The following is a 25,870-nucleotide window of genomic DNA, read 5'->3' on the forward strand; positions in this document are numbered from 1 at the left end:
TAGTTTGCACAAACTACAAACTACTTTGCCGCAAACCACAAAATGCAAAACCATCATTTAAATAGGGCGTCTCCAACAGTTTTGCACCTGCCACCAGTTACGCAATCGCTCTTGTTAAATCACCCGCAAACCATGGTTCAGCCCCTCGCGCAAAATTCCAGTTTGCGAGCGCAAATTACTGCACGCAAAATTGGATCTTGATAAATCCGGCCCATAGTATCTTGCAAAATATCTTCAAACCTCTCAGAATCCAATTTGTAATTTTGATGCCTATCTTGGCCAGGTCTCCCTTGCAAAAGAGATTTTTAATCTCAATGGGTATTACCTGGTTAAATAAAGGATAAATAAAATAAATAAAATAAGAATATGATGGCCTCTTATGTTCATTAGAACTCTTGAGGTGCCCTCACAGATTTTCTGTTAAATTCGTATCCGGACTCTGAGCAGGCGAATCGGAAATCTCGATCTTAGTGTGGTGATTCAATTAAAAAAAGATGATCTACATCTTTAGTTTTCTAATGAATGCATGAATTATGTTGGTAAAAACCTTTCATTTGGATAACTGTTCATGTTTTGGATTCTATCAACAGGTCTCATAGATGTTTAGACTAGATTTATGCTGCTGGAGGTCTGATATTCTGCACCTGTAAAACTGTATCTCTGCTTCAACATGCCTGAATTAAATAATCAGGTAATTAGCAGGATTGTGGGTAACCTGACTGCATACCAAGGAGCTGATTAAACCATATGATTTAGGTATGAAGCAGACACATTGAAATACCTTTACTGTCCTACCTTAGAGAAATAAAGGTGTTTCTTCATTTAAAAAGCTAAGTTGTAATTAAAAATGAAGCAGACAGACAAGAAGCCAAAGATGAAATCAGAATTTATAAGATTACAGTAACTGTAGGAAATAATTTGTCTTTTTTTAAATGCATATATTAGGAAAATACAAAGTTGAAATCATTCACTTTCATTTTTTGTTTCATAAATCAAATGTACTTGATTGGCAACAGTCGGAAGAAAAAACCAACAACCCAGAAGCTTGCTTTAGACATTCAACAGTTTCTTGATATTAAAAAGTGTCCACTTGTTGCATCAAGCTTCCTTCATTCAGCAATTAAAAATTGAAATTATGTCAATTAACTTTACAGTACAAACAGACACCTAAAATATTAGTATAAAAATAAAATAAAGTAAATAACTAAATAAAAATCTACCTTCTATGAGTCCTTCATTTGTTGTTAGGGAAAAAAAAACCTTCCAGTAAATTTGTTCCTTCAACAAAATGATTAAGTTAGTGGTTTATTTTAGACATTTGAAGAAAAAACTATTACGATGAAGAAAAAAAAAACAGTTCAGGTAATATAAGCAGCCATATGGTGTCATTTTGCCCTTCTGTTTAGTTGACAGTCTGTTAATATAAATTAGAGGGCATAAAAACTAACTAAAACACAGAGAATAAACAATCATTTTGGTAATTTCACTAAAAGCATCTAGCCTAACAACAATCATGCAAAATCATGATAAATTTAATTCTTTTTTTTTTAACTCAAATTAATATTAAGCTATGAATTTTAAAAAGCGTTTCAATTATAACATCAGCAAACACACATGTATTTTTTTGATAAGCGCTCAGTAAAATCAGTTTTAGAGCTCTAATTTCTACTCAGATGATCCACAAGCAGTTCTGCTTCTCATGTTTTATGGATCTTCTCATCACCGCACACATGCTCATTATACCCAGTCTCCAGCTGCTGTTCTTTTTAAAACTAAATGACCTTCCCTCAATTTCCATCACCGTGCTCCTAAAGTTTCTTGTAACTTTTTAGGTGCCCTTTTCTCAAGATTTTCTGCTACTTTTTCATTGGAAACTCATGTTTAATGTTTTTTTTCCCCCCGAGTCTGTGGCAGTTTCTTATGCAGTGCACAGCTAAACAAAACAAAAAAAGATTAAAAAACAAAGGGGAAAGAAAAGTGAACAATATTTCTTTTGTTTCCACCCTGGGAACCTTTCTAAACACCAGATTAGTTTTTTTTTGGCACCTCTAGGTACCTTCTTATGTCTCCACTGCTTCTACAGTACCAGAAGAAAATCACATTACATCAGTGGAAATATTTAAAATGCAGTTAGAAGGTTTTGTTTTTTTAACCTCCAAGCTGCTCTAAATTCAACTTTTATAACATTTGAGGAATTGAACATGTGGCATTTAATGTGATTTGATTAATTAGATAAAGATTTAGTTCATAAGGTGTGTTTTAAGCATTAAAAGCAACATAACTGTAAGATAGCCGTAAAATGCTAACTAAAATCTGAGATCTTAGCAAAATTTGAAATTTAATGAGTTGTCTGAGTTTCAGTTAGTTGCTCAAAAGCTGAAATATGTATTTTTTAAAGAAGTAATTCAGATTTGTTTTAACACTGTGCTGTCTGCTGGTTTAGAAATGGATAAAAACAACATCATAACACTATCCTTAAATTCTAAAGATTATCCTTAAGCGTCATGAAGCGGTAGGAAAGGAAAAAAAACAGAAGAGCAACTCAGTTTTAACAGAAATCCTGCAGGAATTTGAACCCTTCCCCTACTTAAGGATTGAGCTTGTGATTTAAAATATATATAAACGCTTTATTGGTTAACTATGAGGTTTTACACATGACTAAATGGACGTATTAACTGTGAGGTGGAGATACTGATTGGATGTTAGCGAGAAAAGATCCAGTGAGCAATAAACTCAATAGAAACCAGAACCATCTTTCATCAAAGACATCTGTGTGGTTAGCATCATGTATAATATGACAAAAACTAGAGAGAGAAGTTCAAGATATTATGAAAGGGCTGGAAAAACATACAGAAAAACACTTAAATCCAGTTAAAAATATGGGAACTATTGTTTATTTTTTTGATGGGCCTGATTTTGGTAAGGCTGCCAACACAATACTGGATTATCTCTTAATTTTTAGAGTATTTTTGATACTTTAATAATTCATTAGTCAGGTGTAAGAGGCTAAAATGGAGTGAAAAAGCAGCAACAATTCAAATACTTTCTTAAAGAACCAAATCCTTTCCAAAATACAGTTAAAGGTCACCTTAAAATATTACAAGAAAATGTTAGTTTGTTCCAAAATAAAAAGCGCCTAAGGTTAAGACTTGTCTCCCATGTCTCCCTGCAAGCAGCGATCACCGATGTCAAGCAGCGATTTTTTTTTTTTTCCATATTGTACACAAAGTCATTGGCTTCTCTTTGTTTTTTGGAGCTCTGTCTACATCTGTGGCTCTGTGCACCTTTCTGAGTGATTTCCCTGAAAAAGCTAGCCATGATTGAGATCCAGAGGAGGCCTCAGCTGCTTGGTAACAGCTCAGTGCCTCAGCGACATTCAGAAAAAAAAAAAAAAAAAAAAAAGAGACAAAGCAACTTATTTTTTCCCTCATAAAGAACAGCTCCACATTCCTCTCATTCTCAGCTGGTGCTGCCTTTGGTCACAGCATCTGGGAAATTCATGACATTCGCTTTTAATTGTTGGCTGAAAGCCATCTTGGATGTTTAAACTTCCACGCCTTCAAAACAGAGAAGCATAAATCTGCAAATTGCTTTCAGGTTACAGGGTTAGAAAATTACAGGTTTCTACTTCTTAGTGTTTGATTTGTGTTAAGGTAACCATGGCAACCAGAGACTAATCTTCCTACTTTGACACAAAGGTTTGATTTAAGGCTTAATAATTTCTCTTTCAATGTCAGTTTACAATAAAACAGGCTGAATGCACCTGAGTCAGCATCTGTCTAAAGAGGAAAAACATGGATGACATTGTCTGCATTGAATGTCTGAAACGCTTCAGCTTTGGTTTTCCATTTTTTTAAATAAAAAAAAAAACAACTTTGCATGTGTTTTCCACAGTGTTGCTTCTCTTTCCTCCTCTGACAGATAAAAAAAAAAACAAAAACAAAAAAAAAACAACTGATTAAACCATCCATCTGATGGAGTTGTTAATTTCCATCTTTGGTCTGTCACTTTAGGATCCGCTCGAATAAAAATGCTCCTCTTTCATCTATTCCTGTTGACAGCTCATTACCTTGGCCTCTCTTTAACTCAGAAACCCCCCTTGTCACTTTACTAAAAACCCTCCATGCAGACGTCTTTCTATTCCCACTTTCTGTAGTGTTTTGGAGGGGAACATGAAGACAAGCAAATTCCAGGTGGGAACAGGAAAATGTCTTTTATCCTTTCATGTCCGAATGCATTGAAATATTACAAGTAAACAAGAGTAAAAAGCAGTAGATTTATAGGTAAAAGCAATGTTAATGAGCTCCAATTAATTCCATATAAAAGAACCTGTCTTTACATCCTGTTCATTGTTTAAATATGTTTGTTCCTTTTCACACTTTTGCAATAAGAGGTAAAAATATTTTTATCTGATTTAGAAAATATATTTAGAAAGTTATTTCTGAATATTTCTCATCCAAAAAGCAAAATTCTGCTCATACCTGAAAGAGAAATGTCTCTTTATGAAACATTATTAATTATTCTGAAGTGGAGATAAATAACTTGATTCAGAAATTATCATCTTTCAGTGAAAACATGTTGCAGTCCTGCTGTTATTGAATACTTTTGTTCTGCCTTCTTTTCTCACTTACTGTTTGGTTTCTTAGGGACGATTTTCCACAAATACACTAAGATTAAACTCTTCCCCAACTAACCTAAAATAAAAAAAATTAAAATATATATTTCTATTGAACATATGTTATTTTTTAAGTCTATAACTGGCTTCAAAGCAGCAGCTTCATAACATACATTAAAAAAAACATTAAATATATCAGCTGTTTATCGGTATGAAATTTACCGTGGTCATTTTAAGGGTTTTAAGGTTCTGTTTAAATCTATAAATCTTTAACCCATTTAAAGGCAATGTCGCTGCAGTAAATACATTCATTTATACATAATCTGGTTGTCGTTACATTATTAAAGCAGATAGGAAGCTTTAAAAGCCAAAGGTAGAGCTTTTTAAAAAACAGTTTGATTAATTTGTTATAACTTAAACCACAATAAAACAAAAGCTCTTGTTTTTTTCTCTCATTTTGCATCATGTGCCAGTGATAATGGTGAAGCAGCTGTCGTTCTCCTGTTATAAGCATTGTATTTATCTCTTTTGATGTCAAAAAGACTTCAAACAGTGACAATATGGTCCATAAGTCTAGTAGAAAGCTTAGTCTGCAGTCTGCTTTGCTCCCTTTATGAATCTGTTCCCTTTTCACTGAAGTAAAGCCGGTTGGCTGATCAGAGGATACTTGATCCAAAGAGCTTTGTATTACTCGAAGGACAGTAGGTCTGGGTGAGGCTCTGTGTCCTCAGCGCTTCCTCCTGTGTCTTTGCTGCAGGGGGCGCCATTCCCTAGCAGGACCTCCTCTCCGAGGCTGATGCGGCACGGCGCCTTGCCAGAGATGGGAGAGGAGGCGAGCCGGGAGTCTGGTGAAGACGCCCTCTGCCAGACGTCGCAGGGTTTGGCTTGGGTCTCCTTGTTGATGAGGTCTGGCACAGAGAGCTGAAGCTGATGATCCTCCTCACCTCCTTCCGGGCTCCCCTTTTCATCCTCCCCTACTGTGACTGCATCCGCTGTGGATTTTGTCTCCTTGCTCTCTGAATTAGCTTTGATCTCTGCTGGATTGGGTGTGGGTGTCATTTCTGTCGACCTCTCCTCCTGCTCCTCCTTGTCTTCTTGCTGCTCTTCCTCGCTCCTCATTTCCTTGTCAGGGCCCAGGGTGGTCTTGTCAGGAGAGGGGAGGAGGCTTGGAGAGTCTGCCTGCTCAGGCGAGGAGACCACGGGGTCAGAGGAGATCATCATGTCCCGCGTCGTCTTCAAAGCTCGAGGGATACGTTTCTTTCCAGTCGGTGGTGGTGGGTCGAGTCGGGGAAAGGAGTCAAAGATGTGACTAAAAATAGAGGAGGGGGAGAATGATATTAGACTGAAAGAATAGAACTGAGAGATAGAGGAAGGGGTGCTGATCTCAGGGTGAAATTACTCTATTTTGAAAGTGTAAATTGTTAAAGGCGAGTTGAAATTTTGGCCTGTTTTAGGCCTGTTTTCCCTTTATCCAAAGTATAATCATTACAGATTTCAAGCTGAAGACCTATATCCTGCTCTATGACTCACCCTTTAATGCACCTTCTGTCTGGATATGATGGGATATTGGAATATGAAGGATTTCACAACAAAATTTACAGTCCACTTTCACCCCTAGCTGACAATTTAACAACAACTGGTCCAAAATACCTTAAGGTAACACAAAAAAGTCACATTAGAAATAAACTTTTTTTGTGCATCTATTCATAAAGGTAAGAATATTCAGAAAAGTGCTAATGCAGAAAAATAAAACATTAAGTCATTATTTTCCTTTGACCATGAAATGAAGAATCCCATAGAATGGTAAGTCAAATCTTAACAATGCCAAGTCAATTAATAGTTACACAGCAAAAAGCTTTCTCTCATCACTCTGCCAATTTATAAGCTTTTTTAAAACAGTTTTTGTAGCATTAATCATTTCACTCTCTCTGTCTTTCTTCTCCATAGAAATCCCTCCCTTCTCTCTGTTCTACATTTCCCCTATGATTCATTCCTGTCCTCTCAGCCCCCGGTTGGCCGCAGAGCATGGCTGCTCATCCTGAGCCTGGATTTGGTTCTGCTAGAGGTTTCTTCCTACAGTAGGCTGTGTGTCTGGTTCTTCTCTGCTGTCTCCAGACTTCAGCTACAAAGTGTTCTGTTGAAAAATGCCCAGAATTATCCACTCTATGCTTTCAAGAGGGAAGAAGATGTTACTTATTTCATAATTCAGTTACCGTATATTTTGAAGAAAAGTCAAAAACAAACTGATCTGAGCTTTGGGCACTGGACTTTTGAACGAGTTGAGCAGAAATAATAGAAAGAAATCTCATTTTAAAAAGCGGATTTTTGGAAAGATTTTCTTAAAGTTAAGACTTAGTTCCAAGTGTTTTGTTTCTTAAAAGCTAAAAGTAAAGATACATTTTCTGTTGAGAGGTGGGGCTGATTCATTCTTATATAAGTGAAGCGGATGATAGATGCATATCATCATTTGGTATCCAGTTTCCAAAAAAATCATATCTAAAAAGATTTTTTTTTTTTCCTGACTGTGCATCAGTTGCTACCTGCCAAGGAGGGATTTTGCACATACTAGCTTAAACCAACTTTGCAAAGTCTTTTTGATAAAATACCAGTTAAGATTGTCCCACAAACTTATCCATATCCTTGTAATTAGATACGGCGTAATCTTTTGTAGCGCAGCTTCACTGGATTTTTGTAGATAAAATAGAAATTTGTTTTCCTTTTAATGACAAAAACTAAATAAAAATAATTTTTAAAGTCTTAAATTTGAGCTGTGGACCACTCTGGTCCTTAAATTAAGGGTTTTGGTTATGTAAGACAACAAAAAAATATGAAAACCTACAAAAAAAAAAAAAAAAGAAAGCCTGTGATTCATTAAAGTCTTTTCATTTCTAAAAAAAACAAGGAATTGCACAATAACAGCAGACACTTTTATGAAGCTGAAAGAAACTGTAGATGTGTGATGAAATTTTTTTTTCCTGACTGTGCATCAGTTGGTACCTGCCAAGGAGGGATTTTGCACATACTAGCTTTAACCAACTTTGCGATAAAATACCAGTTAACATTGTCGCACAAACTCATCCAGAAGAAGCGTGTCCTGCAAATCAATTAATGGATGCACTCAGCTGGTTTTCCTTAATAATATTAATCAAAATAATAAAGTAATATTTCATTTTATTATTTTAATTATTATTAAGAAGGAAGTTCAGAGGGATGTCACATGGTAGATCTGAATGAAATGCCAGACATACATTCAGATAAAAAAATTCTCTATTTTAAAATTATATCCAAACTGTAAACTGGGATGCAAGTGACTGAAAATATTAAAGTTGAGAATATTCAGGTGATGAATATAAATTTGTGAAGGCATATTTTCACACCTGCTGGTGGAATTGTGACCAAGTTGGTCCATGCAGCTCCAAACAGCACCGACATTCTTATTGACCTCAGTGACCCCGATGTCCCCGAGGTGGCTGGGCTCCTTTCTCCTCAGCAGGTCATTGACCTTAAGGAAACAATAAATTCACATATGTGGCACGAATAAGTTAACTGGGTATGTTTGAGAACCTGCAGGGCATTGCTACAAATCAGCTTATGATGCACTGACCTTTGCACCAACTGCCTTGCCCAAGTTAATAGCATTTTTCAGCCTTTGCTGTCCACCAGAGGATGGAGTGTCAACCAAGGTGGAGCCAGAATTGGAATTAGCTGATGCAGAGGAGCGTCGGTTGGAGGGTTGACCTGTCCTGGAGGTCTGAGGGCTCTGCTTATGGGCATTGGAGTTCTCAAACAAACTCTGATCAACTGTGCAAAAACAAAGAAAAGAGACAGAGGATTATAGAAACACAAAAACTAATTCTGAAAAATATGGAAAAGTGCTCTATAAAAAAACAAAAATAACAAAGCTGCAAATATTTCAAGGATTTTATGATAGAGCTGAAATTTTAACTGATGGGGTATTCACATTCCAACACACTATAAGAATACTGTATATATTCATGGAATATATTAATATATTCATTGAATATACATATTCTTAATTTTATTCTAGTGTTCCTATAGTTTTAAATGCAATATCTACAAAAAAAAAAAAAAAAAAACACGACTGAATGGATAAATGCATGGATTGATGCACTCAGTCAACAAGAAACAGAAAACGATCTGGAAATCCAAATGGATGGCCTATTTAAAAGACCAGAAAACACTGATATCCTATTTGCTATTTTTTCAGTTTTCAAACCCTCTTTTATTGTTAAAGCTGAAGAAAAAACTTAAATCGTATGTTTTTGCAGCTCTGCTTAAAAAATAATACCATCATTGCGCCATCAAAGCAAGATTGGAGTGTGATTTACAAAATGCACACAACACAAGGGATTTAAAATGATAAAAGCCTATAGTACCACTATGTCAAATGATCAAAGGATGGATAATAAAGCAAAATGTACGACTACTGCAGTGGAAAAAAAAAAAAAAAAGCAAATAGTAAAAGCAATCATGCAGAAATGACTCAAAATGCACTCAGGAACAGCAAAACAGAAGGAAGTTCAGGTTTAGTCCAGTTAAAGTCTTACCTCTTGGAGAGAAATATTTCTCGGAAGGCATTTAATGAGACAGAGAAACATCAGTTTTCAGATCAGTTTACCCCCTATATGTGAACATTAAATGTTTCTGCTTGGGAGGAAAATGTTGGTGATTCAAATCCCCTCTACGCACAAATAAATAGAGGAAAAACATAGAACCAAATCAAAATTAAAGACTAACCTTGACACCTCTTTGCGCTCAAGTATTCCATTTACTCTCCCAATCAGGATATCTAGAAAGGCCCATTAGCCAGACGCTTGAGGATATCTAACCCTTTAGTACAAATCAATGTGATGTAAAGTCCATTAACTTCAAGGAGATAGGAGATATGAAAACGGGAAGAACAAAAAAATATATAGAATTTATAATAACATAGAGCAACCATAAGAAAATCGATTACAAATCACATTTTATAGAGAAGGTGTACAGAGGCATTCCATGATCCAAATCATAAACAAATCTTTGATGAATGATCAGTTTAATAATGTGTCTGTGTTCAATCAGACACGTAGCTAAATAGACAGTGTGGTGAAAACCCTTTGTTAAAAAATGTTTTTCTGGCTTTATAGGTAACATAAAAAAAAAATGCAGATGAGCATCTTTAATGTTTACTTCAGGTCAAACGAGGAAGAAGTTGCAGCCCATTCAAGTTTTCCTAGAGACAATAATGGCTACTTTTCCTCTGCAAACTTATCATACGAAAATAGTTTAGGGATTTTCCTTGAAGAATCATTTTAAAACAAGGCTTGTTATATTTTGGATTTCTGAATATTCAAGAGCCCTTTTCTTACTTTATTTACCCGTCAATGGGAAATTAATCTTTAAAACGGCTCATTAAATCGGTTTAATTGAAGGCGCTCTGAGGGATTGTTGTTGCAAATTATAAACACAGTGATGCAAGCTCAGTTAGGATCGCCCTAAAGAGAGAAGGGCCGGGGTCGGAGGGGGCCAGTAAACAAATCAGGGCATAAATCACTGATGCAAAAAAAGAAAGGATTTCAAAGAAATAAAAGTGACTCTGTGATTCCATCAAAATATTTAATGGCATCAGAAATTCATCTGTTAAATGTTTAATGTGTTTGCAGCTGAAACAAGCTTGTTGACTTTTTCAAGCTTTATAGTTTTAGATCTTTTAGATCAGCTTCAATCTGCATCTCAGGCAGATGAGCAGCAGCAAAGAGAAAAAAAAAATCTGCAGAATAAGAAACCAGCAGTATGATCGAATTTCTAAATAAATGGGTCAGATTAACTATTGTTGGTTACACTTTTAATGACTTTTATTACTTTAGGGTAATACACTACAATATATCTGTTTTTTTATGGTATTTAGCTGAAATATTTTGGATAATAATTGTTGGTAAAACAATAAAACATCTTTTAAAGAGATAAACTCTTTTTCATATAACAGAAATTTTAAAAAATACTATTGATTCTGTCCAGAAATAAAGAAAAAAAGCACTGATGGTTGAACAACTTAATGTTTGAACTCATCTTTTGTTTGATTTTTTCAGTTTTACAATTCTTTTTGTGTTTAACAATTTATTTACTTATTTAGGTAATATTCAGGCTCAGTCCAGACATTCATTTTTGCAAAAATGTTTATACTGATGCATTTATATTTAAAGATTTGAGTCTTACTTCCTATTTATCTGGATTTCTTGAAATGTAACACTCAGCTATGTTTCTATGAACCACCCCCTTTTCCTGCTTCTGCTGCTTGGAAACTACTTCAAAATTCTGTGCCTTCTTCATTTACATACAAATAGTGTCTTATCATGACTATTTATGTCCACTTCTCTTCTGGACTGTCACTGAACCTTTACAGAAGGGTACTATTTCCTAAAAAGGAATGCAAATTTGCCGTTTGCCAAAGACTGCAGATTATTCTGCGTTTAAATGTCAATATTCCCAGAGTGGTGGGAAGTTGGTCCATCACAACCCCAGCGACAGAAAAATAATAAAAATGTTATAAGAGAATATTGTTTTTAGGTTTATGCTACATTAAATAATTCTGTACTCTGTTTTCCTGATTTATTTTTTTTTATATTTAAAGCTAAATACTAAGCACCTTCAATGAATTCTTTCTAATTATTCCTTATGATCAGCAAAAAGTGAGCAGTGCTATATTTGGAGCATATCTGATACATTTATGTATGAATAACACAAAAAGGATTTTCCCCCAGGTGTTTTCAAAGCGAAATAATGAACTTTGTCATATTTCAGATTCACAGAGACTCAAAAGTTCAATTCAAAGGAGAAATCTTTGATTATTTAAACTATTTATGTCTCTGTTCATTAACAAATGAAAAGCCAGCTCTCCTTTTGGCATGGAAGCAATGCATGCAGCTGGCACATTTTTATTGTGTTACACTGCATTTTAAATAAAACATGTTACGACGAATTATTTTGACCTGCAGCTAAATTAAGTGACTGAACCCCAGTCTTGCAGTTTATTGTTGCTGAGTTTTAGGAAATAATTAATTGGCACACACAACACATTTTTCTCTCTTTGTTGTTGCCATCGTGAATACAAGCACTGCTTCTGGTTTACAAAGATATCGCTATTTCAACAGCATTACTTGGATTAATCAACAGGGAATGTTTAACAGGTGATTTGTTTGATTTACCAGTCATTGTGCTCAGATTTAATAACATCAGCTGCAACATTCATCTCAAGAACAAATCATCCACATCCTTGTAATTAGATACGGCATAATCTTCTGTAACGCAGCTTCACTGGGTTTTTGCAGATAAAATAGAAATCTGTTTTCCTTTTAATGATAAAAACAAATGAAAACAATACTTAACGTCTTAAATTTGAGCTGTGCACCACAGGGTTTTGGTTATGTGAGTTATAACAAAAAAATATGAAAACCTACAAAAAAAAAGAAAGACTGTGATTCATTAAAGTGTTTTCATTTCTAAAATAAAACAAGGAATTGCACAATAACAGCAGACACTTTTATGAAGCTGAAAGAAACTGCGGACGTGTGTGAAATTTCACTGCTTATTAATCAAGAATAACTGTATGGAAAAAAAAAACTAACAAGCACATATTATTGAAACCTCAAACAAACAGAAGAAAAGATACATCATTAAAAATAGATGAAAAAAAAAAAACCAACAGAAATAAGCATGCACAGAGAAACCGGCTTGTAACTGATGTTGAAGGATTTTATGCCTCGATGAATCCCCTAGTTTGTGAATGCACCACAGCTAAGCTCTAACAGGAGTCTCTGCCAAAAGGTTTTGTTGTTACCAAGCGAAGAACACTAGAACACAGCTATTCTCATTATCAGTGAGCTGTGTATAAATGAAATTAAGGGAAAGATACAAGCTGTTAAAAGCTTCTAGGAGCTTTATTACTGAAACATGTCTGTTCCTCAGACTGAGCCAAAGGTGACTCATTCATCTGCTGATATTGAAAGCTAAACCTTCCACAGCAAAAATGAGTCTTACATAGTTTTAAAAAGCTTAAAGTTTCCCTGCCATGGAATATTCTGGATTAAGGATGCATGGAGGTCTAATTACTCTACAGGGAATGCAAAGAAGAACAAACAGCTACAGTTTTAGCCCTATCATGTTGTATTCTGGATTTCCCTTTATTTTTAATTGGATAAGAAGAAACAAGGCCACATAAAAACCCACTAGCATCATCATATTAAGCTGTTTGTATCGTAAAGTAAAGATTTGATAGGGCTACCACCAATTTGTATAACATGCAGATATATTTCCCCACATTATGAGTTGCTGATTGGCATGTTAAATGATGCAGCACTGATTCAATCATACCATTACGTTGCTTCATTGTGTGGCAAGATATGCAGATGCTACAATTACCTTGGCTTACTGGGGAAAACTATTATAAAAGATTAATTGTTAAATATCAATTCCTAATAAAAAATAAGCTATTTTGCCTTTGCTGTTCTTAAAGTACAACTTAAAATGGCTCCACAGCCTTAACCCTATCTGTTGCATCAAAATAGTTTGAAAGGAGTGCATCTAATTTTGCTAGTCTAATACAAAGATGACACAATTATTCATTTTGGTTTTCTAAGATAAACAGTGCGGACATGAACACCAAAGTCTGGTAGTATAACTCAATTTTGTAGAATAAACACAAGTTGACAAAAATTAAAGCAAACATTCTTAAAATATTAAGACACTTCATAAGCTAGAAAAAAATAATAATCACAGATGTTGGTTTTAACAATGGCCTGCCTTTGTTAAAAGGCAGGCCAAAAGGCAGGCCAAGAATAAAGCAAAACAGAAAATTACTTTTTTTTTGGTTTGAAGTCCTTATTTGGCCTTTTAACAAAATATGTAAAAAGAAAAAACAGATTTTTTTTTTTATATTAATAATTTATTACTATGTGATAAGTCAAGATTATTTTTTGTGCAGTCTTCTGCCCTCTGTTATCAGGTATATCTGATTGTGTACAATAGGATTTTGAGCAAAGTTTTTACCATTAAATTATGCAAAAAGGTGTCAGACACAAAACATTTCAGAAACCGTATGTCAAATATGATACATTTGGCATTACAGGGTTAAGAGGAAAACCTTTTTTTGGGACTTAAGAAATGTTTCTTCAGCTAAAATCCATAATGCATCTCTAACTGCAAACATGCATATCCGGCTATTTCAATCTAATGGGAGTTGGCCCTAATGGGCTGCATGTCACAACCTCTGATAGAGTTTAAAATGCTGACTGTGCTGCTGAGGGAAGCTAAACATCAGAAACAAAAACTAATTTCCCGGCTTTTCCTTCACATCTGCTCTGTTTATGTTCTACGCTCCCTGAGAAGACATAAAGCAATGCTTAAAAAAACAACAACAAAAGTACCGGAGCGTTGAAATGTATATTAAAACAGAGGTTTAGAGTAGTGCTTAAAAATGGAAAATAATGCAGCATGTTAAGAAATACCTGATCTGCCGAGTATCCCTCTAAAAGAAGTTTGCCATTTCATTTACTATGTACACATTTTTACTTTTTTTAAACTACAGAAGCCTGGGAGCTCCATATAACCCAATTAGCGCTGATATGCATTTTTTAATTTGAAATTGCTGCTGGTTAAAGGACAATAGAAAGATTACAGACGGAGAGCATAAACATGCAATCACTTATATGCTTGCAATCACTTTGATGAGGTTGGTCCTGCATAGAAGCAGTTCTTGCATAGAATCAGAGCAGCAAAATGAGACATCTAGGTCCCCACAAAAAGCATTTACTGTGGAGAGCCCAGCCTTACGCAGAAACCAGACTGAATCCATTGTGAGGATTATGCAATCATCGGCAACACGTCTGAAAATAGAAAGCCAAACCAACAGAGGAAAAAACCTACACTTCACTACAATGCTATATAAAAACAGAGGACAATAATAAATATAGCTGCCTTTTAATTTAAATCTACTCATTTAGAACTACACCAGATTTTAAAATACCAATTCATTTCTTAACTGCATCACAAAAGGAAAAGGAAGTTCACATGTTTTACTTGTTTAGTGCACCTATATCTCACCTGACTTCCATATAACAAGAAGAGAATGCAATCAGACAGTCAGAGGGAGCAGATGAGAATTTGAGCGGCCAGCACTAAGCAGAGAGGATAAGTGACCTGAAACACGCTCACTTGAACACAAACACTATAATCTTCAGGCCAGACAGGGTCATTATCGCTGCTGTATTCAATTAAAGCTCTCGGTGGGCTTCATTAGGATGCATGTGTGTCCTGATGTGTCTGAGAGAGGAAGGTATTTAACAATTATTCGAGCCAATATCTCATACCTTAGGTCTGACAGGAGAGGAAAAAAAAATCAAGCTTTCATCTTGAAGAAGCACAGAGGATCTGCTAATCAATTTTTCACAAGGTTTCATTATTACATTAATGATTAAAAGTGCGTGGATTCCAGTGGGGGTGTGTCTCAAAATGATAAGTTACTGAAAAAAGTTTCTGATCGACACGATTGAACTCAGACCAACTTGCCGACATGTCTGTATTTGTTGGATTTATCCTCCATCTCCTTGATAACTAAGCCCCCCTGGAGTATTGGGGGTATTAATTTAATCTGTTTGGTTTCCTGGCCTACGCTCAGTGGGCCTAATCCAAGAACTGTTGGTACACACAAATTGGGGAGTTGCAGCCTAGTGGTTAGGGCATAGAGCTTGGAATCCTGAGCTTCTGTTCGAGCGCCACTCCCACAGTCCCACTCTGGGTCTCTGAGCAAGACCCTTAACCCCACACTATTCCCTGGGCGCCCCGCGATGGCAGCCCACTGCTCCCCAAGTTAAATGCAGTGGTACATTTCTCCAATGTGAGATTATTAAAGTTCAATTAGTATTATTTTCATAATTATTAAATTTGTTCTTAAATTGTTTGTACGATGGATTTAGGAGAAAATGTTGCATTCACCATTTTTCTCCTATTTCTAATCTTCACTCAGGTACAAAAACATTTTACAAGGGCTCCAGACTTGTCGTAGGAGTCTTTATCAGTCAGCTGTTATGCAAATCTAGTTTTTCACTAAATGACTACAGTTGTTTTGTTTAGAAGAAATGTACCATTTCATTAGGCTGCATCATTTTATATTATGCAACTCTGCAATTGTAAATTACATTTTTATTTGCTGATGACAGAACTGGTGGTCTTTGACTGTGAGGGTATTCACAGGACAACTGGAGACAGGGCTTCAGAATTACAGTGTTTTAATATGAATCAGTTAAGCAGATAAATGATTTCCACTTTTCATGAGAAAGCTGCAGGAAAAAGCAGCTCCCAATGAGAGTTAAAATGTGCATCCTTAGGCTGCAGACACATAATGAATCTTAAGAGATGGAGGAAGATTATTATGAGTGAGACATACACAGCTTGCCAAACCAAATCACACTTCAGGTGGTACCAGGAAGGCTGAGGAAGGTGGAAATGATTTATTAACTTCGACAAAAAAAACTCAAAAACTGATTAAGATGAATGTCTCGATTGAAGCAAATGCTCTCCAAACACAGTCTACCTCTACTGGTTTCTGTCACCCACCATGCTCTAATAGTAGGATGTAAACCCACCGATTATGAAATCAAAACTATATACAGTATAAACAGAGCATTTTCTTTCATCCGATCTTAAATGTTTGGGATTGTTGTGAAAAGAACTCTCTTGTTTTAGGAAAAAACTGAATAAAACATCAATCTGATGGAGATAAAGACATTTCTTAGAAATAAGAAAAACAAACACAGTATACGACATGAATACTGAATGCTGCCAGACTGCTACATATCTAAGCTATCAATAATTCATTCATTATTTTCTAAATCACCTTCCATCCGACCAAACAACTCCCTAGGAGATAGAGGGACAAGTGTAGGATTAAAATAGAAAAAAATAACATATATATATATATATATATATATATATATATATATATATATATATATGTTTGAATGAAATTAAAGGGTCTAATTGTTGATCCAGGTTTTTAGCTCTTATCTGCTTCTCTTTGTGTTTGCTTTAGAGATTTGAACTCACACTTGTATGAATAGCAGCAAAGAGTGAAAACAGCCCTAGGCTTTCTGCAGGGGTGAATTAATGATCTCAAGATTTGTCGAATCACAATCTCCATATGATCACGAATTCAAAGAGTGAGTGAGGAATGCAGGCCTTCTTCAACATAGTTTTACAAAAACGAAAGGGAGAAATGACCTTTTAACAGATTTACGTAATGAAAAAGCATAACAAATTATTATTTTTTTGAACATTATAGAACTGATTGGAAGCGAAGCACAATTCTTCTTAGGATAAAACTTACATCATACAGAATATTAAACGCTTGAAAAATCTGATACTGTAAGGCTGAGTTTAGAAATTTTTTAAGATAAGTTTTTGTAATTCAAAATGGTAGATTTACCCTTCATGAAAAATAAATTCAACTGTAATGATAGTGTATTCATAACATTAACCTTCGAAAGGAGGTTTTTAAAGCAAGAGCTGAAATGAGAGCAGTTGCTTTAGTTTGTGTAAATAAAGAATGAAATAATAAAACACTGTAAAAGTTTACTCCTATAAAAAAAAATAAAAATATGAGCATTTGGAATTTTCTCTATCTTTTTTCTTTCGTTTTTTTCATAGTGGTTTAAACTGTATTTTCTATGACAAAAAAAAAAAAAAAAAAACTGGTTCAAAGGCTAGTGTCTAGGTCATCCAAAAAAAAGAAAAAACTTTTCAAAAGAAAACAAAGGCTGGTTAACACCAAAATATTTCATCCGACCAGGAAACATATTTCTACTAGAACCATCAAACCATGTGACATGACTTCCAAAAATAATTTGCAAGCAGGGAGAAAACGGATCCAGTCAAACCAGTGTAACATGAAAAACAAGCAATTAAGCAATTAAATGTATGCATATTGGAATTAAGTTCTAAAATTTATCAGTCAGAAATAGACCATTTTTTATATTCATTTTAACATGTTGGTCATTCACATCTGGGCCTCCACCTGCTGCAGATTATGGATCGAGTTACGCTGTCATGAAAAACAGCAGTAAGTTCTGCACCACAGCAACATCAAAGCAGATCTTCACCACATGTGGGGCTGTAGCAAAGCAGAAATGTACTCAGAGCTGTTTGAAGGTTGCAACACTGAATCCTTGAGACAAAAGAAGCATGGAAGAATGAAGTGTTGTCCTGTGACGATTTTACAGGGTGTTCCACTTTGTTTGGGAGTTTATTTCTTTTTTTAGCTATTATTAGGGGTGCCAGCCTGCATTAAAAAAAGAAGCAGGGATCCTTTCCTGTCGTTGGTTGCATCTAATAAACATCACATTTAAATTCATTTTATCTTTCATGAGTTTCACAACAGTAAGTTTTGAATAAAACTTTCAAGACACTCCCAAATTAATGATTTCAGCAGCCTCCAGGTCTTTACTTCTGTGACAAGTATTAATGATCCAGTCAAACAGGCACACAGAAGGGGACACGATTTAACAGCATCAGATTAAAGGAACAGTACACCCAAAACATGATTAGCCTTCATTTTCTACTCACCCCCATGCTGAACAACACTCTGGAGTACTTTTTTGATATCTCAAATGCATCTGGAGATCTGGGAGGCTTCTTGCTGTCTGCTGACATTCAAATAATGGAGGTCTATGGCGCCCGAGACAGAAAGGTCCATAAAAGTCCACAAAAAACGTGTCAATATTCCTCCATACTGCTCGTCCAATGTATTCCAAGTGTCCTGAGTGGGTAGCATCCAGAATTTACTCGAAACGAAGTCATTTAGAATGTTTTTAGAGCATAAACAGTAGTGTATAGGATTTCCTGAAAGCGCACGCCTGCGAGTTCACGACGCTACGGAAACCGCGGCAGACCAAACCAGATGAAAGTGCGCATTCAGCTCGGCAAAGAACTCATGCTCTTCCTCAACACTGAAGTCCTCAGACATTTTTCTTTAGTTGTTTCTTTCTTTGTACAGGTAAACAGCACATTTCTTCTTCTACGCTTGCATTATCGGCAGAGCAGACGCTGAATGCGCACTTTCATCTGGTTTGGTCTGCCGGCTTCCGTAGCGTCATGAACGTGCAGGCGCGCGCTTTCAGGAAATCCTATACACTACTGTTTATGCTCTAAAAACATCTAAATGACTTCGTTTCGAGTAAATTCTGGATGCTACCCACTCAGGACACTTGGAATACATTGGACGAGCAGTATGGAGGAATATTGACACGTTTTTTGTGGACTTTTATGGACCTTTCTGTCTCGGGCACCATAGACCTCCATTATTTGAATGTCAGCAGACAGCAAGAAGCCTCCCAGATCTCCAGATGCATTTGAGATATCAAAAAAGTACTCCAGAGTGTTGTTCAGCATGGGGGTGAGTAGAAAATGAAGGCTAATCATGTTTTGGGTGTACTATTCCTTTAAAGCTATGACTTCTGTGGCTGTGATGCTGACAGAACGGTGCCTGTTGCTATCAGCCGGTTGGGAGAGAAACAGATTTTTATACAAGCAGGAAAACAATCAGCTTGTAAAGCGTATGAATTGGCTAAGCCCACGGAGAGACCAGCTGTATTAAAATGTGACAGGATGGCTGGGGCTGAGGGAGGAAAAAAAGTCCAACCAGTTTAGATTTTGTGTTAAATGTTGAGGGGGGGGGAGAAAAAAAAAAAAAAAAAAAACTCCAAAGAAAACACATGTATATAACATTGGACAGCAGGGGGTGGAGGGGTGCAGGGTTGGACGGCCAACCATATTTGTATGTGTGACCATATGTACCACAGACTATGAGAGGGATTTTGTTTCTCAGTCATTTGCATTTCCAAATAAACATATTTAAATAGACTTTCAGGGATGGTATTTTTCATTAAACTTGCTGCTTATCCTAAATTGGCTGTATTTCTCTGCATGTCATCCTCTTTGATTTCTTCCTCCTTTCCCCATAATTCTTGGACATAAGCCAATAGTGAAGGTGAGTCTTATCACCACCATCCAGTATGGAGGATGGTTCATGATGGTTTAGCATTTTCCTGTAAGTCCTCAAATGTACAAAGCCTACAATAAAATCTAATTCCCAATCTTGTTTTTGTTTCTGCATATTGATCAATATTTGTAAGTCTGTTCCATGAGTTCCTCTCAATGTGACTATAATGTTAATCACTTGCTTTCAATATTTCATTACTTTCAAACCCTATCCACATAAATGTCAGATTTCAGACATTCCAACAAGTGATGGGAAATTCCACCCTTTTTTGTTTTTGGACTGACTCTCCATAAATAGCTGGCTTTTTCGGGCTCCTCAGATTTTGTTGAATGTATTACTTAAGTATGTGTAAAATAAATTATTAATAAAAAGAATTGTATCAAATATATATTCATTCTAAAGCAAAAGAAGCTACAAAAACAGCTTCCGAAAGAATCATCTACAATTTAACCGCATGGTTTAAACTCTGCCTTTGAGATGTCTATCATATCATCTGTGCTGCTGCCATCAACACCTTTGTTTATAGATGTTCGAGAGCTGCCTGTTTTACAGTGTAGTCCTGTTTCTCTGACTGTGACTGGCTGGATGTGCTCTCTTCATCCTCTGACATGGGAGCTGGCTCGGAGCTCGTCTGCCTGGCTGTGTGTTTCCTGGGCGGGGCCGCCTTTTACAGTTGCCTTTTGTATCTCTGCTTTTTTCTCCTTGAACCCCAGTCGGCCTCAGCAGATGGCCGCTCACACTGAGCCTGGTTCTGCTGGAGGCTTCTTCCTGTTAAAAGGGAGTTTTTCCTCTCCTCTCGCTATAAGCATACTTAGTGTGAGGGATTGCCTTCCAGTCAATGAGTCGATGAAATCAGCTGGTTTTCCTTAGATAGAAAACTTTGAATCAATTTGACTGTATGATCTGGTGAACTGTAAAGTGCCTTGAGAATGACATGTTATGAATTTGCACTACATAAATAAACTGAATTGAATTGATTTGGCCCCTAGTTCCCATTCATTTCTTCTTGTATATTCCATAAAACTAACCACCCACCTCAAATCCTTCTTCCTTTGGTCTTATTGATGATGCTCTATTCTGATTTACTTTTCTGCAGCTGATCCCCCCCGCACCGTGACTAGCAACAGGCTGTCAAGTTGTCTCTCTATATAACTCATTCCTTTAGGTTGTTTTTGATGGAGTCTCTGTTTTCACTTATTATTATTGTTGAAGTGTGAACATCAATCCTCAGCATTAGAAGCTCTTTATTCATGCTGCTCTTCTGGCACAGAAGGAACCATTCATTTCAGGGATTTAATGTTCTAATGTAAAAGTTTCCTTACATCTACATCATCTAACAGTGGAACTTCTCATTAATAAGAATGACTTAACAGGTGCCTTGAAAAACAGGACAGACTTGGCACCCTGTTTTTTTGTACATTTATTATGTTTAATGCCTTAATTTCTATTAAAAAATTCAGAAACAAATCACTTAAAAAAAAGGGATAAGATGCAAAACAAAAGCCGCCACCAACAAACATATGGCATGCTCCAGAGTAAATCGAAGAGACACAGTTAAAGCTGCACGGCGGTGTCGGAGAGATATAGAGTATCCAACCAATAAAAGTTCACCGTGTTTATCTAAAGTTTTACACTCAAAATTTCTGGTAATCCCTTTTGCCAATATGATAAATTTGAACATCTAAAGGCAAATTTTCGATTAGATCAGACAGCCAGGTCTCTCTAATCCAGTCTGTCACATATAAATATTCAAGACATCCTTGTATATACAATATTACAAAATTATTTGGATGTTTTACTTGTATTTGTCTCTATTTAATGTTTTTCTTTTTATTTATTACCCTTTCAAACAGATTTTTTTATATGTTTATTTCCCACACAGCACCAGTCATCAGTGGGTCCATGGAAACATAACCAGTCCAGTAGTATTAGCGAGAGGCCAAACGAAACAGAGCCAGCAGCCAGTTTATCTCAGTGTGCCGACAGTCTCAATTTAATGAACTGAAGTTATATTATATTGAACATGTAAAACGATACCAGACCACATGTCCAGAGGTTATGGATGAGTGTTAGAGGTTGGTTGAATGACTTTGAGCCTGTAAGGTTGTGGTTTGTGTATCAGACTGTGGTCTAAATCGATCTGCAGTGCCCCTTTCCTGTCCCAGTCTTTAACCCCGGTTTCAAACAACATGCGTATGTGACAGAGAAATCAATACAAGTCACCAACCCCAGCTCTGCACTGTTGTGTAAGCTGGCAATGTGGCTTTCGGGAGCAAACAACTTTAACATTTAGTTAATGCTAAATAAAAGAAGGATTTGAGCCTTTTCAAGAAAAATTCTAGGACTAGAAGAAATCTGTTTTCCAGTTTGTCTATGTCCATTTTATTTTTATCTTTTGGATGTGTAAATCAATGTATTTTTTAAGTGCACTTATTAGCTCATGTCACAGCAACCAGAAATATATTCCATCTTGTCTTCCATCAATTCAAATGCAAAACGCACGTCTCTTAAAGGGCAGATGATCGACAGATACCTAATGATTAAAACAAATTAAGTAACCTGGAGCATTAATCTTCATAATGATTGGTTTTAAGCTTGGGAGCACCATATGTACCTACAGAAAGGTTTGTAAACATTTTCTGACAGGTTGCTCTCATAAGACCGTCTTCCACAAGCATGACACAGAGTAATTACTATCTGCCCATCTGCCAAGTTGAAAGGCTGAGGGCTATACTTTTCCCCTCCGTCACAAAACACAAATCACTTAGGCCTAAAGCAGCAACAAGAGACTGCATAAAAATAACAGTCTGTTCAACATTCTGGAGGTCAGAGGAAATGTTGAGTTCAGCAGACAACACAAGGACTTAGCACAGGTGACACAATTTAAAGAAATACAAATGTGATGAAATGGAAAGAGGGGAAGACAAAAACAAGAACTAAATATAGCAGCTTTAAATATAAAAAAAGATATACAGTATTACTTGATAAAAATAAAGAAATATTGGTAGATCTCCCTTTTTGCTGCTTGGCAATAAGTTGATTCAAAGGGACTAATTGGTTTCAGGGTATTTCCCAATGGGGAGGATAATTAAGTAAGCACAGATGCTAATCTATTTTATTAAATTCTATGAATTGCAATTCTAAGCCATTTTGGGGGAAATATGAGCAAAGCAAATTATTGGAGAAGTTAAATTAAGTTGATATAATTATCCAATGGAATTATAGGTATGTCTGGACCTCAGTGCAGCTAGAGTTGATCATCTGATTTTATTAAAGCGTCTGTTACACTGGGTCGGCCTTTCTGGTACAGCACTGGACTGGTTTAAATTCTACTTGATGGAAAGGGACTTTTATGTGTCAGTAGGGGACTTTAAATCAGGGACCAGAAAATCACATGTGGCGTTCCTCAAGGCTACCTTCTCGGGCCCCTGCTATTCAACATCTACATGCTCCCCTTTGCTTAGATTATAGCAGATCAGTTACCATAATTATCAAGTCGAAATAGTTTTATATCACAATAACACCAGATGCTTACAACCGATCAATATGTGGATGTGCCATAATTTCACAGCTTCAGCTACTACAGCTAGAAATAATTGATTATGACCAAATTCTTGGTGTCATGATGATGGACTCAGACCTGAACCTTCAGAGCCAAAAAAAGGCATTTACTAAGGCAGTCTTTTATCACTTGAAGAACAGGATTAAATGACTAATGTCCAAACAGGATCTAGAGAAACTCAATTATGCATTTATCTTTAGTCGAATTGATTACTGCAACAGTATCTACACAGGATTGCCTAAAAGCCCATGAGACAGCTGCAGCTGATCTGAAAAGCTGCTGCCCATGTCCTCACTAGAACTAAGAAAATAGAGCACATATACCAGGTTCTGAAGTCCTTCCACTGGCTCCCTGTAGCTCAGAGAATAGACTTTAAGCACGGAGAACCAGCATTGAAGTCCTATGCGCCATTTATCCGGAATATACTTCCAGAAGAATGTAAAAGTCCTGAAATCCGGAGTTCTTTTAAGTCAAAGGTAAAAACTAATTTGTTGAATTTTATTGTTTAATTTAGATTTAACTGAATAAAATCTAAAACATTTTGGTAGAAATGTGATTGAAGACTTTAGAATCTACGGTGTACATATTGTACAGGAAAGCAAAACAAATAACTTTCAAATTTCTTTGATTATATCTGTCAAAAGGGAAGCAGTAGACATTTTCAATTCTTTATACATATGAGAGGTAGCAGTCACTAACACATCAAAATATAGCTTACATATAGTATATGTATAAACTTATGGAATTAGTTTAACTCCCTAATCCTTTTTAAAAAAATACCAATTTACAATTATAAGAAAAAACTTATGCAAAACATCTAGAATCAACTTATGTATTCAGTTCAGAATTTCAATTTAGATCAATTCAACAGGCTACAAACTTAATCAAAGCAAGCCTCCCTCACATTGAAGTCTAATGCTTATCATTCAAGCTGTAAGAAAGGCCATAACCTCGATGAATGGGAACCTACACAACCATTTAAATAACAGCATTTAATATTGAATGCATTGAAGCATCAAAGAAAGATTGAAATAATATAAAGTCAACATAATTGCAAAGAAAAACGTTAAGTAAGAAAGATGAAGAAAAAATAAAAGATTATATAGAAGGTACTGAAGGATAAAGGTCATTCTTTGCACTTTTCATACTTTAATCTGTCTACCCCCGCAGTGTGTCCAAATAATTTCAGGGAAATTAATTTATATGGACGAGATGTGGCCACTGAAAGCGATGATCCTGAACTTTTATGTCCTCCATCTGATTTCAATCAGGAATCTTCGCCGCATATCACTCCCCATCTGTCTCCCTTTGATGAGTTGTCACGACTTTAATAAAGATGTAAGGCTATCCAAGCAGATAAGTTAGCAGCTCACACAATATTATCCTTTTTTTTCACAACTAAGATAACAGATTTCTCCATCTCCTTTTAGATTCTGTTCTGATCAGGTTTAAGATTTGGATCCTTAAGACCTATTGGAATAATTCATGATTAAGGCCATGGCATGTCTAACAGCACCTTTCATAATCTTTTGCACTCCTGGTAGAGCACTTGATTACATTAATTTGGCGAAGGAAATTATTATACCAAATATATCTTTAATGTGTAATGAACATTTCCTGTGTTCATTCCGGCTGATGGTTTGGATAATTTTCCCAGTATCTGACAGAGAGCACCATGATTTCAAATTAAAAGGTTGTTTTTTTTTATATTTATGATACCAGGCATTATTTATACAGTTTATTGAACCTTAACTTAATGGTGGAATATTCATCTTTTGTTTGATACCTGTTTTTTTTTCTTCTCACTAACATTCTCACATGACAAACTTTAAACACCGTATGTCAAGTACGTAACATCTAATGGTTTAACCCCAAAACAATCAAAAAGTCTAAAGAGACTAACTTAAAAGCATAAGAGATGCATCATGCTGAGAAAACAGGTCTTTTTTTGAGGGCCGGGGACGCTACTAAAGACCTTCCAGAAAGCAGATAAGCTGATCAGGAAGGTCAGCTGTGTGATTGGATCCCCTCTAGACTCAGTGCAGGAGGTGGGAGACAAAAGCATCCTAACTAAAATAACATCTTTGTTAGATAATGTCTTTTGCCCAATGCATGAAACTGTTGCTGAACTGGAAAGCTCCTTCAGTGACAGACTGCTGCACCCTAAGTGCACCAGGGGGCGTTATCATCTATCCTCCTCCCCAGCAGCTTTAAGAGTTTATAACCATCACTGTTACAGACAATCCCAATAAGTTGTTAAATTCATGCTGATTTTTTCACAGTTTCTGTCTTAGTCACTTAAATAACATCCTGCTGTCATTTTTTTGCACATCTCTGGCGTTGCTATTTTTACAAATCCATTACTGTTAAAATACCCACAGCTGTATATTGCTTATTTATTCTCCAGATGCACAGTATTTATATTGTTAAAACACTGTACAATACAATACTTATTTGTTTATTAAATTATTTTTAACTCTGTTACTTATTCTCCTATTGTTATACACTTTTCTAAGGTCCACATTGTGTTACCAATTTTGCTATATTCTTTTGCTACTGCTGTAACAACACAATTTCCACATTGTGAGACAATAAAGGGATTTTCTATTCTATTCTATTCTATTCTATTCTATTCTATTCTATT

At 35.9% G+C, this 25,870-nt stretch overlaps 1 protein-coding gene across 2 annotated transcripts in view; it reads right to left on the reverse strand.

Moving 5' to 3' along the window:
• Positions 1-1,908: 1,908 nt before the first annotated feature.
• Positions 1,909-25,870, reverse strand: part of LOC107083026 (carboxyl-terminal PDZ ligand of neuronal nitric oxide synthase protein-like) — a 184,185-nt gene continuing 160,223 nt past the window's right edge. For both annotated transcript variants that reach the window (XM_015371959.1, XM_015371960.1), the window contains exons 11-13: positions 8,220-8,416; positions 7,993-8,117; positions 1,909-5,924 (exon numbers count right to left, since the gene is read on the reverse strand). In XM_015371959.1, the coding sequence (XP_015227445.1) occupies positions 5,303-5,924; positions 7,993-8,117; positions 8,220-8,416 (944 nt within the window). In that variant the 3' untranslated portion in view covers positions 1,909-5,302. The remainder of the gene's footprint in view (positions 5,925-7,992; positions 8,118-8,219; positions 8,417-25,870) is intronic.

This window comes from Cyprinodon variegatus, unplaced genomic scaffold (genome assembly GCF_000732505.1).
Source record: "Cyprinodon variegatus isolate N-32 unplaced genomic scaffold, C_variegatus-1.0 Scaffold67, whole genome shotgun sequence".
Classification (NCBI taxonomy): domain Eukaryota; kingdom Metazoa; phylum Chordata; class Actinopteri; order Cyprinodontiformes; family Cyprinodontidae; genus Cyprinodon; species Cyprinodon variegatus.